At 36.6% G+C, this 12,761-nt stretch overlaps 1 protein-coding gene across 4 annotated transcripts in view; it reads right to left on the bottom strand.

The window, feature by feature from the left end:
* ATRX (ATRX chromatin remodeler) overlaps nucleotides 1-12,761 on the bottom strand; it is a 301,682-nt gene that overhangs the window by 91,959 nt on the left and 196,962 nt on the right. For all 4 annotated transcript variants that reach the window (XM_059385663.1, XM_059385664.1, XM_059385665.1 and 1 more), the window contains 2 exons: nucleotides 11,969-12,144; nucleotides 10,498-10,615 (listed from right to left, as the gene is read on the bottom strand). In XM_059385663.1, coding sequence (XP_059241646.1) covers nucleotides 10,498-10,615; nucleotides 11,969-12,144 — 294 coding nt within the window. The remainder of the gene's footprint in view (nucleotides 1-10,497; nucleotides 10,616-11,968; nucleotides 12,145-12,761) is intronic.

The following is a 12,761-nucleotide window of genomic DNA, read 5'->3' as shown; positions in this document are numbered from 1 at the left end:
CCCAGGACCCCGAGATCAGGACCTGAGCCGAAGGCAGCGGCTTAACCCACTGAGCCACGCAGGTGCCCCGGACTGTTTTTATGTACTCCATTTTTGCATGCCTTAAAACACTGCATGGATTTTAAAACTGACTTATGCTTAAAATCAGGCAAATGTGGGGTGCCTGGGCGGCTCAGTCATTAAGCGTCTGCTTTTGGCTCAGGTCATGATCCCAGGGTCCTGGGATCAAGCCCCTCACTGGGCTCTCTGCTCAGCTGGAAGCCTGCTTCTCCCTCTCTCACTCCCCCTTCTTGTGTTCCCTCTCTCACTGTGTCTCTCTCTGTCAAATAAAAAAAAATCTTTCTAAAAAATCATGCTAAAGATTACTGATTAAAAAATTGAGTAAAAACTGATCATTACCAGGAGGGAGGTAATGGGGGGATGGATTAAATAGCTTATGGAGCTTAAGAAGTGCACCTGTGATGAGCTCCGGGTGTTGTACAGAAATGCTGAATCATTGTGCTGTACACTATAGTGTATTGAAAATAATATTACCCTATTTGGAAATTTAAACAAAAACTTTAAAAAACTAAGTATCCACATTTTAAAACATTAAGTGTTTACTGAAGGCAGAGGCTTACATGTAAAAATAAGCTTCTGATAACTAATGATAAAAGGAATAGTGCAAGATTATACTGAAAAAGGGGAACAAAGGAAAATTAAGAGGACTTTAATTTCTTTAAATTTGTGAAAACTCAGTTCTTGATGACTTTAATTCCAAAAATATTAAGTATATTACAAATTATTACTATTAGCATTAACACAAAACTGCTCCTAATACAAAAAGCAAAATTTAAGTGAACTTCTTAAAACCAAACAGAATCTAGAAAAAGGCAAATATAAAAACAAAAGAAATTTAGGAATGCGTGACAGAAAAACACCAAACATTTTAAATTCAAGTGAAAAACATGGGTGAAATTTGAAAAGAAACACTGTGATGGTTGGTAGTGAGAATCAAGATAGAGTAGCCTTTAATATAACCCATTTGGCCTTTCATGTGTTTTTTCCAAAGGGAATATTATCTCAGGTTATGCTACTTTTAAAAAAATTTTTATTTAGTTATTTGATAGAGAGAGCACAAGCAGGCAGAGTAGCAGGCAGAGTGAGAGGGAGAAGCAGGCTTCCCGCTGAGTAAGGAGCCTGACATGGGGCTCAATTCCAGGACCGTGGGATCATGACCAGAGCCAAAGGCAGTTGCTTAACCAACTGAGCCACCCAGGCGTCCCCATGCTACTTTAAGGAAAAAAAGCATCATATATAGTTGGGTGGAACACCAAACATTTTCACAACTGTAAGATTCATGATATCAGATGATAATTTAACAAACATAAATTTTCAGAAAAAGTTAAGAGGCAGAGTAATAGGGGGAACCTATGCTTGCCTCCTCCAATGAACACAGCTAGATAAGTATCAAATCATTCTGAGCACCCAAGAAATCAATCTGAGGACAGAAAGAAAAAACTGCATGACTAGAGGGAGGAAAGAGGCCAGCCACATCATGGAAGTTAGGAGGTGAGGAGATGTGATTTGGAGAAGAAAAGAATTGCTGGTGATGATGCAGAGGAGAGGAAGCCCAGATCAGGGAAAGAGAGACAAAGACAGAGACAGAGAGACAAGAAAAACACTTCCCCTACATCACTAATGAGGAAAATGAAAGGGGCTAATTATCACAAGTATCTACAAGCAGCGGAGCACAAAGTGTGCTTTTAGAAGTCCATGCCATGGTCAGGGTGGAACCTGGCTGGCAAAGAGGTGCTCCTGTGAAGAAGAAAGGCAGAAGCCAGGGAGCATGATCTCCTGGGTTGCACTACAATTCCCTTTCATGAACAGCATTTGGGAGAAGGGCACTGCCTTTATGGGAACAAAAGAGCAGGCAGGTGCCACTGAGCTGTCCCATTCTTTAGCACAGGAGACACCTGCTGAGAGCAGCTAACCTGCATCCCGGCTTCTTGTGCTTTATGGTAAATTCCAAGCCTCTGTGCATTCCTGCAACTACCCTTCTGGGACAAACCAGCACTAGCACAGTATGACGAGACCCTCCTCCAGAGGATCAGTCCATGTCCATGCATTGTAGGGTACCTAAAATTTAGAGTTCTGAAACCCAGTCTGTGTGCCTGCGATAAAACACAAGAGCACAGTGCCACAGGGTGCTCAGAGACAGGGTGAAGGCATATATGTGAGGAATGCATGAGATAAGCAAGGGGTGACTGTTTACTCTTCTATGAGGGCTTTTTTGAACATTGGCAGGTGCAAACTTCCCTCTCTGGGGATGAGAGAGATGGCTGACAACATTTTTAGCCCTGCCCATCAGAACAGACAGATTGCATTGAGAAACATAGTGCTCACAGTGGAAGCTTGAGCTGCTTACACCAAACCCCAGCCCCCTGAACTCTGCAGGTGGTTTTTGTTGTTGTTGTTGGGTTTGTTTTTGCTTTGCTTTTGCTAGGACAAGTATGCCTAAGACCCAGAGCAGGAGTACCACACCTCTCCCACCAGAAGACCAGCACAAACCCTCCACATGTACCAAGACTACTCACAGAAAGCTGAAAAGCTTCAGCTCTAGGGGAAATAGAATCTAGCCTGTTTTAACAAGTGGACCAAAAAACACATAGTTAAAACTCACCACACACTGGAAAAGGAGTAAACACTCCCTGCTGCAGACAAGAAGAAACTATGCAGAGGACTGACCCAAAGGAAACAGCAGCAAAAACACAACAGCAGAGTGTACCAGAAACACTTTCTGAAGCACCAGGCCCTGGACAGTACATGACCTCTTCTTAATACAACCATTACACTCAGGAGCAGAAACTGTAACAGGCTTTCATAGGACACAGGAGAAGACAGAGACCTAGACAAAATAAGATGGAGGAATTCACCCCAAAACAAAGAACAAGAAGAGGTCACAGGCAGGGATCTAATCAAAGCAGATAGAAGTAATATGTCTGAACCAGAATTTAAAACAACAATTATGAGGATACTAGCTGGGCTTGAGAAAAGCAAAGAAGACACCAAGGAGTCCCGAAATGCAGAGATAAAAGACCTAAAAACTAGTCACGCCAAAATAAAAATACTATAACCAAGACACAAAACCAACCAGATGTAATGACCACAAGGAGAGAAGAAGATGAACTAATAAATTATATTGAAGATAAAATTATGAAAATAATGAAGCTGAAAAGAAGAGGGAAATAAAAATGTTAGATCACAAATGTATGCATAGGGAAATGAACAACTCCATAAAGCATAATATCCACATCATAAGCATCCCATAAGTAGAGAAGAAAAAGGGAACAGAAGGTTTCCTTGAGGAAACTATAGCTGAAAACTTCCCTAATCTGGGGAAGAAAACAGACATCCAAATCCAGGAGGCAGAGAGAGCTCCCATCAAAATAAAAAAAACCAGGCCAACACCAAGACATATCATAGTAAAATTTGCAAAATATAATACAGATATAAGGACAGAATCCTAAAAACAGCATTGGAATAGAAATCCCTGGGACATCTGGGTGGCTATTCTTAATTTCAGTTCGGTTCATGATCTCAATTGGGATTGAGCCCCACGTCTGACTCCAAACTTCAGTGGAGAGTTTGCTTGAGATTCTCTCTTCCCCTCTCCCTCTGCCCCTTCTACCCCTGCTCTTTCTCTCAGATAAATAAATAAATCTTAAAAAAAAAAAAAGAAAAGGAAATCCCTAATGTACAAGGGAACACAAATAAGGTTATCAGCACATCTAACCACAGAAACTTCTCAGGCCAGAAAGCACTGGCATGATATATTCAACATGCTGAATAGGAAATACATACAACCAAGAATAACTGATCCAGCAAGGCTGTTATTCAGAATAGAAGGAGACAAAGAGCTTCCCAGACAAACAAAAACTAAAGGACTTTGTGACCACCAAGACAGCCCTTCAAGAAATATTAAAGAGGACACTGTGAGTGGGAAAGACCAAAAGCAACAAAGACTACAAAGGAACAGAGAAAATCTCCAGAAACACCAATGTTACATTTAATACAATGGCACTAAATTCATATCTATCAATAATCACTGTTAATGTAAATGGATTAAATGCTCCAATCAAAAGACATAGGATGTCAAAATGGATTTTTTAAAAAAAGACCCATCTGTATGCTGCCTGTAAGAGACTCATTTTAGACCTAAAGATACCTGCAAACTGAAAGTGAGGGGACAGAAAAATATTTACCATGAAAATGTATCCAAAAAAAGCCAGAGTAGCAATACTTATACAAGACAAACTAGATTTTAAACCAAAGACTGCAAGAAGAGATAAAGAAGGGCACTATATCAAGATAAAGGGGTCTACCAAACAAGGAGATATAACAATTGTAAATATTTATGCCCCCAACTTGGGAGCACCCAAAATCAGTAACAAACATAAAGAAATTCACTGATAACAACAGAATAATAGTAGGGGAGTTTAAAACCCCACTAACAGCAATGGATAGATCATTTAAGCAGAAAATCAACAAGGAAACAATGGCTTTGAATGGCACACTAGATTAAATGGACTTAACAGATATATTCAGAACATTTCATCCTAACACAGCAGAACACACATTTTTTCTGAGGGCACATGGAACATTATCCAGAGGAGATCACATACTAGGTCAAAGATCATGTCTCCACAAGTACAAAAAGACTGAGATCATACCATACATGTTTTCTGACCACAATACTATGAAACTTGAAGTCAACCACAAGAAAAAATTTGGAAAGAACACAGATATATGGAGGTTAAAGAACATGCTACTAAAGAATGAATAAGTTAACCAGGTAATTAAAGGAGAAATAAATACATGGAAGCAAATGAAAATGAAAACATGACAGTCCAAAATCTTTGGGAGGCAGCAAAAGCAGTCATAAAAGGGAAGTATATAGCAATACAGGTTTACCTCAAGAAGCAAGGAAGTCTCAAACATAAAAACCTAACTTTAAACCTAAAAGAGCTAGAAAAGAAATAGCAAATAAAGCCTAAATCCAGAAGAAGAAGGGAAATGGCAAATACTAGAACAGAAATAAATGATATAGAAACAAAAAAGAACAGCAGAACAGATGAATGAAACCAGGAGCTTTTTGAAAATTTTAATAAAATTGATAAGCCCCTAGAGCCAGACTTATCAAGAAGAAAACAGAAAGGACCCAAATAAATAAAAACACAAGTGATAGAAGAGAAATCACAACCACCACTACAAAATTACAATTTTAAGAGAATACTATGGAAAAGTAGATGCCAGAAGACTGGGCAGTCTGATGGATGAATTCCTAGGGGCATATAAACTACCAAAACCAAAACAGGAAGAAAAAGAAAATTTGAACAGACCAACAGACAGCAAAGAAATTCCATTACTAATAAAAAAAACTAACAAAAAGGGTAAGTCCAGGATCAGATGGCTTCCCAAGGGAATTCTACCAAACATTTAAAAAAGAGTTAACACCGGGCGCCTGGGTGGCTCAGTGGGTAAAAGCCTCTGCCTTCAGCTCAGGTCATGATCCCAGGGTCCTGGGATCGAGCCCCGCATCAGGCTCTCTGCTCAGCAGGGAGCCTGCTTCCCTTCCTCTCTCCCTGCCTGCTTCTCTGCCTACTTGTGATCTCTGTCCATCGAATAAATAAATAAAACCTTAAAAAAAATTTTTAAAAAAGAGTTAATACCTATTCTTCTCCAGCTAATTCAAAAAAATGGAATGGAACGAAAACTTCCAAAATCATTCTGGGAAGCCAGCATTACCCTGCTTTCAAAACCAGACAGAGACACCACTAAAAAAAAAAAAAAACCAAAAAACCAAAAAACAAAAAACAGGGCGCCTGGGTGGTTCTGTGGGTTAAGCCTCTGCTCAGGTCATGATCCCAGGGTCCTGGGATCGAGCCCCACATTGGGTTCTCTGCTCCACGGGGAGTCTGCTTCCTCCTTTCTCTCTCTGCCTGCCTCTCTGCCTACTTGTGATCTCTGTCTGTCAAATAAATAAATAAATAAAATCTTAAAAACAAACAAACAAAAAATAAACAAGTATAAGCCAATATCCCTGATGAACATGGATGCAAAAATTCTGAAAAAAATACTAGCAAATGGAATCTAACACATACACTGAAAGAATCATTCACCATGATCAAGTGGGATTTATTCCTGGGCTACAAGGGTGGTTCAATATGCACAAACCAATCAATGTGATACACCACATTAATAAAAGAAAGGATAGGAACCATATAATACTCTCAATAGATGCACAAAAAGCATTTGACAAAACAGAGCATCCATTCTCGATAAAAAAAACCCTCAACAAAGCAGGGATAGAGGGAATATATCCCCACATCATAAAGACCATACAGGAAAGACCCAGAGCTCACATCATCCTCAGCTAAGAAATAATGAGAATTTTTCCTCCAAGGTCAGGAACAAAAGAGGGATGTCTACTCTCACTGTTATTAACAGTGAGAGTTAATAACATGTTATTAACATGTCACTGGAAGTTCTATTCTCCCAAAGAGACAACAAAAAGAAATAAAAGGCATCCAAAGGGGCACAAAGTGCAAAATTTCACCATTCACAAGATGGCATGATATTCTATATAGAAAACCCCAAAGACCCCACTACAAGTAATACATGAATTCAGCAAAGTCAGAGGATAAAAAAAATCAACATACAGATACCTGTTGCATTTCTATATACCAATAATGAAGCAGCAGAAAGAGAAATCCAGGAATCAATCCCAGTTATAACTGCAGCAAAAACTGTAAGATACCTAGGAATAACTTAAGCAAAGAGGTAAAAGATTTGTACTCTGAAAACTGTAGAATACTTATGAAAAAAAAACTGAAAAAGACACAAAGAAATGGAAAAACATTCCATTCTCCTGGATTAGAACAAACATTGTTAAAACATCTATACTATCCAAAGCAATCTACACATTCAGTGCAATCCCTACCATAATACCACTAGCATTTTTCATAGAGCTGGAACAGACAATCCTAAAATTTGTATGGAACCAAAAAAGACCTTGAATAGCCAAAGCAACCCTGAAAAAGAAAAGCAAAACTGGAGGCATCACAATTCTGGACTTCAAGCTATAGGATAAAGCTGTAGTCCATCAAGACAGTATAGTACTGGCATTTAAAAAAAAAGATACAAAGATCAACTGGACAGAATAGAAAAACCTACAAATGGACCCACAACTATATGTTCAAGTAATCTTAAAGCAGAAAAGAATATCGAATGGAAAAAAAAAGACCGTCTCTTCAACAAATGGTGCTGGGAAAAGTAGACAGCTATATACAAAAGAATGAAAATGGACCACTTTTTTGAACCATAAACAAAAATGAACTCAAAATGGATAAAGAGCTAAATATAAGACAGGAAACTATCACAATCCTAGAGAAGAACACAGACAGCAACGTTTTTAACTCTGGCTGTAGCAACTTCTTACTACACACCGGTCTCTGGAGACATGGGAAAGAAAAACAAAAATGAACTATTGGGACTTCATCAAGATAAAAAGCTACTCAGGGCATGTGGGTGGTAAGTTGGTTAAGCATCCAACTCTTCGGTTTTGGCTCAGGTCATGATCTCAGGGTCATGAGATCAAGCCCCATGTTGGGCTCCATGTTCAGCACGGCGTCTGCTTGTGATTCTCTCTTTTCCTCTCCCCCAGCCCTTCCCCCTGCTACTGTTCTCTAAAATAAACAAATAAATCTTCTTAGAAAAAAAGATAAAAAGCTTCTGTACAGCAAAGGAAACAATCAACAAAACTAAAAGGCAGCTGATAGTATGGGAGAAAATATTTGCATATGACATATCTGATAAAGGGTAGTATCCAAAATCTATAAAAACTTAACAAACTCAACACCCTCCAAAAACAAATTAAGAAATGGGCAGAAGACATTAATAGACATTTTTCCAAGAAAGATAAATAGATGGCTAACAGACACATTAACAGATGCTCAACATCACTCATCACCAGGGAAATACAATCAAAACCATGATGAGATTCCATGTCACACCTCTCAGAATGGCTAAAATTAACAACACAGGAAACAAAAGGTGTTGGCGAGGATGCAGAGAAAGGGAACCCTCTTAAACTGTTGGTGGAATGTAAACTGGTGCAGCCACTCTGGAAAAGAGTATGGAGGTTCTTTAAAATTTTAAAGGTAGACATACCTTATAACGCAGCAATTAAACTATTATATATTTACCCAAAGGATACAGAAATACTGACTTGAATGGGTACATGCTCCCTGATCTTTATCACAGCATTATCAACAGAAGTCAAATTTTGGAAAGAGTCCAAACATCCATCAACTGATGAATGGATAAAGAAGATGTAGTGTGCATATACAATAGATATTACTCAGCCATAACAAAGAATGAAATCTTACCCTCTGCAAGGATGTGGAGAGAGGTAGAGTGTGTTTTGCTAAGTGAAATAAGCTACTCAGAGAAAGACAAATACTATGGTTTCACTCATATGTGCAGCTTAAGAAACAAAATAAATGAACACAGGGCAAGGGAAAGAAAAAAAAAACAGAGAGAGGCAAACCATAAGAGACTCTTAACTACAGAGAAGAAACTGAGGGCTGCTAGAGGGAGGTGGGCAGGGAATGAGCTAAACGCGTGATAGGTATTAAGGAGAACACTTGCAATGAGCACTGGGTGTTATACGTATGTGATGAATCACTAAATTCTACTCCTCAAATCAATATTCCACTATATGTTAACTAACTAGAATTTAAATAAGAACTTTAAAAACAATTATACTTTACAGAGTTTAGAAGCTTTTATTAGTTAGTACTTTAGATATTTGCTATCAATTAAAATCACAATGAAGCCCCCTTAGTTCTTAAATATTGCACTGCCCTCAACAGTATACACTTTAAAAACCTATATATAAGCTATTAACATCTTACTGTTGGTTATTAGAGACAAGTGATTGTCTAATATTTGAAAACACTGTGGCTGGCATTTTCTCTAAGATAAAACTACACAGTAGCTCTCTCACTGGGATGAGTACACTTGGTTTCTTAATCATTGTCTCTAATTTCTGTCATCCAAAACATGAAGGTACATTAAATGTAACAGTTTCTGATATACAAATAAAAAAATGTGGGCCTTATTACAAGTGACTTTCTTCTAAAAGTCACTAAAAATGTGTTTATAATATAGCAAAAGAGCAGCTCTGTAAAATACTAACATTCAAATTGTTTTTCGCAAAGCAAAATTATTCTTGAGAACCATCATTATCCTATTCTCTAAAATGCACTGCTGTTAAAAAAAAAAATAAAACAAAACAAAATGCACTGCTGTTCTAAGATGTATCACTGTAACTATGAAATGAGGTGTCATTTTAAGATTCATGTACACACTTCTACTCCCTATTATTTTTTATAATTTGTTTTATCCACAACAGCCAATGGGTAATTTCTAACCTGTATCCCCTAAATAAACCTGACATTTCACTTGGGGAAAGTACCAGAATAAGGTGACTAACAAGAAAGAAATCTCACTCCAGACCAAAAAGAGACTAGGTTTAACAGTGACAACCTTGAGCGTACAGTAACAGACACACACAAATACATGAATTTACTGATGATAAAACAACAACTATTCATTATATTTTTTAAAAACCCATAGAAGGGGCGCCTGGGTGGCTCAGTGGGTTAAGCCGCTGCCTTCGGCTCGGGTATGATCCCAGGGTCCTGGGATCGAGCCCTGCATCAGGCTCTCTGCTCAGCGGGAAGCCTGCTTCCTCCTCTGTCTCTGCCTGCCTCTCTGCCTGCTTGTGATCTCTCTCTGTCAAATAAATAAATAAAATCTTTTTAAAAATAAATAAATAAATAAATAAATAAAAATAAAAACCCATAGAAAAGAATAAGACAAAGATATCTGTTGCTTAATCCTCATAATGAATCCATCCTCATAATGAATCCATCCAGAAAAATAAAAATTCCTGTTAGCATTTTCGTGTTTTTTGGCATTTGTGTATGTTTTTACTATAATGTTGGGAGCATAATGTATGTCCTGCCTTGCATTTTGCATCTTTTCCTTCAACCTTTGTCAATTTGATAAATGAGAAATGATATCATGGATTTTATTTATATGCCTTTTATTATGGTGATTCAATTTTTAAAATAATATACTGGAATTTTATATATTTTCTTTTTTGGAATTATTTATACAAATAATTTTCCTGAAATAACAGCTCTTTACAAATTAAGGGCATTACTCCAATACACTGTATATGATTTTTCACCAGTTTGTTCCTGAGTTTAGTTTGACAATTTAGAGTTTTTTAAATTAGAAATATTTTGTGCCTTTACAAAATGAACATATCCATTTTGTTCAAATGCACAACTGAAAAAGAACAACTTACATGGTAAAATTACTAAAACAACACTCACCAGAAAAAGAATGTCTTTTGAAGATAAAAACAGTAAGTGCATTTGTTACCTGTTAAGTGATCTAAGTAGTACTGATAAAGCTTGCACTGAATAGGAGTCATTCTCACAGCTAATACATATTCATGTTTTGGAGGCAAGAACTTTGTTAATGCTGTATAATCTTTCCTCTGTAATTAACAAGAAAGAGAATGAAATTAGTTAACCTAAATATATGACAGGAATCAACTGCTCTAAGAATCATCATTGCTTGCAACTAAAAGATACACATAAAGAAATCAGTACTAAACATACAAGAAAACATTTTCTTAAACATACTTAGCCTCTTCAATCATGTAATCATCATTATATGATTATAGTTAATATAGTTCATATGACTACACAATATGATGCACTGGTAAAAGGACACTGCAATATACCAAGCAGGTTTTAAATTGAAGTGGTCATATTACCAAGGGGGTAATTTATTTTTTCAAATGGTTTTTTCTATATAGAAAAACAAAAACAAAAAAAGGCATATAGGGGATACAATAAACAGTGTTGGGGAAAAAAGACTTGCTTTAATCATACACTAAAATCAATGAATCAACCTCTAATGCAGTCTGGTTTGTCCTTTGGGTAAGATGTGCCATTATGCCAGAGAAGAACACATAACTTTAGGGAAACTGTTTACCTAGTTGAGGAAGCAAGCCATGTATACATACTCTAGATACAATTTAATTATATGAACAAGAAAGAAAGAACACTAATGTTCTAGGTACAAATGACCATTAAACCAGGAAAATACTGTCTAGGTGGTGGCATCAATACAGAAACAGAGAACCTGCTGGTACCTGTGGCTAACCTGAACAAAAAGGATGACTGCTTTATGTGAGGGTAGAATATCCAGCCAGAAGAAGAGCCCAGGTTTGTTTGTTACATCTTTGTGGCTTATTTGTTACATCTTTGTGGCTACAATTAGTATCTAGTGTCTAAAGAAAAAGTGCAGATTCTGAGATCTGCTAACTGCTGGCTCAATCTCAACTCTATTAATATAGATTCACTAAATATCTGTATGTAAACACTATTAACCCACTCAGATTAGTATATGATGTCATAATAATGAAACTGTTTCTTCAGGATCACATTAAAAACAGCTCCTCCACAATTCATAACTGCCTTCCTACAACTATTTCAAATAAATGAGGTTCAGGCCACTCTACTATAAAATTAGTGTGAGCACTGGAATTTCTTAATCATAATAGCTATGTTCCTTTTACATACTCCCTATCTTAAAGATGGGGAATCTAAACATTAACATATTAAAATATGAAGCTATATACAGCAAATGAATTAATCAATTATGCTATAAATGGAACACTTCTTTAAAATTTAAAGTTTCAAAAACTTTTGAAGACAATGCAAGGAGATTTTAGTATAAAATGATATACTGAAAAAATGGGAAAGAAAACACAAAATAAATTCAGCAAACATTTTGGGATTATAACAGGAATAATATTTTATTATATGGAATGTATTTGTACCTGAACACATCCAGCTAACATCTCATAGAGAATGTGAGCACGCTTTTTCATCACTCTGACATCTACCATGGTAGAATCTGCACACTGACCATTTTGGATTGGATTTATAAATCGATTCCTGAACTCCTTAATGGATCCCAGCAAATTTTCCTTGATAAAGTTAACCATGCAATGATCTAAGAGAGAAGACATTAGTTCACTAATAATAATACTGGCTAAAAGGGACTTAGAAAAATTCTCTGATAAAATGTTCATGTCAAAAACACATGCCATGGAAGCATCAGAATTAGCTACAAAATGAAGAAGAGCAAACTGTGTATAGACTAAACATTGGTTTTAAGTCTGATCTGGAACTGGATTACCCAAACCAGATGAGAAATTCAAATAAAAGCCAACCTTAAATTCTAGACATGAATATTTAAAAAAAATACCTAAGAACATTTTATTATAATTCACTATTCTCTGTAACAGATATGGAGTATAAAACAAGTATTCTATAATGCTAACCATGATTTTATGGTCAGCAAAGGGATCTTGTGAAAAATACATAGATACTGAATCAAAATAATAAAATCAGGTAATAAGCCATCATATCAAACTTTATATTAACTGATCTAGTTCCAGAAACCCTTAACAGTTATCAGCTGCCCTATACTACATAGGACCACAATGTGAAATAACCATTTTTTCCACCGTTTCAATATAATTTTATTAGTAGTTATTACATCAAAACTGTTATTTATAGGATTCAAAGGACTGTCTTAGAAAATTCTAAAGAATATGCAATCAGATT

This window comes from Mustela nigripes, chromosome X (genome assembly GCF_022355385.1).
Source record: "Mustela nigripes isolate SB6536 chromosome X, MUSNIG.SB6536, whole genome shotgun sequence".
In the NCBI taxonomy this organism is placed as follows: Eukaryota; Metazoa; Chordata; class Mammalia; order Carnivora; family Mustelidae; genus Mustela; species Mustela nigripes.
This window is presented reverse-complemented; position numbering and strand designations above follow the sequence as displayed.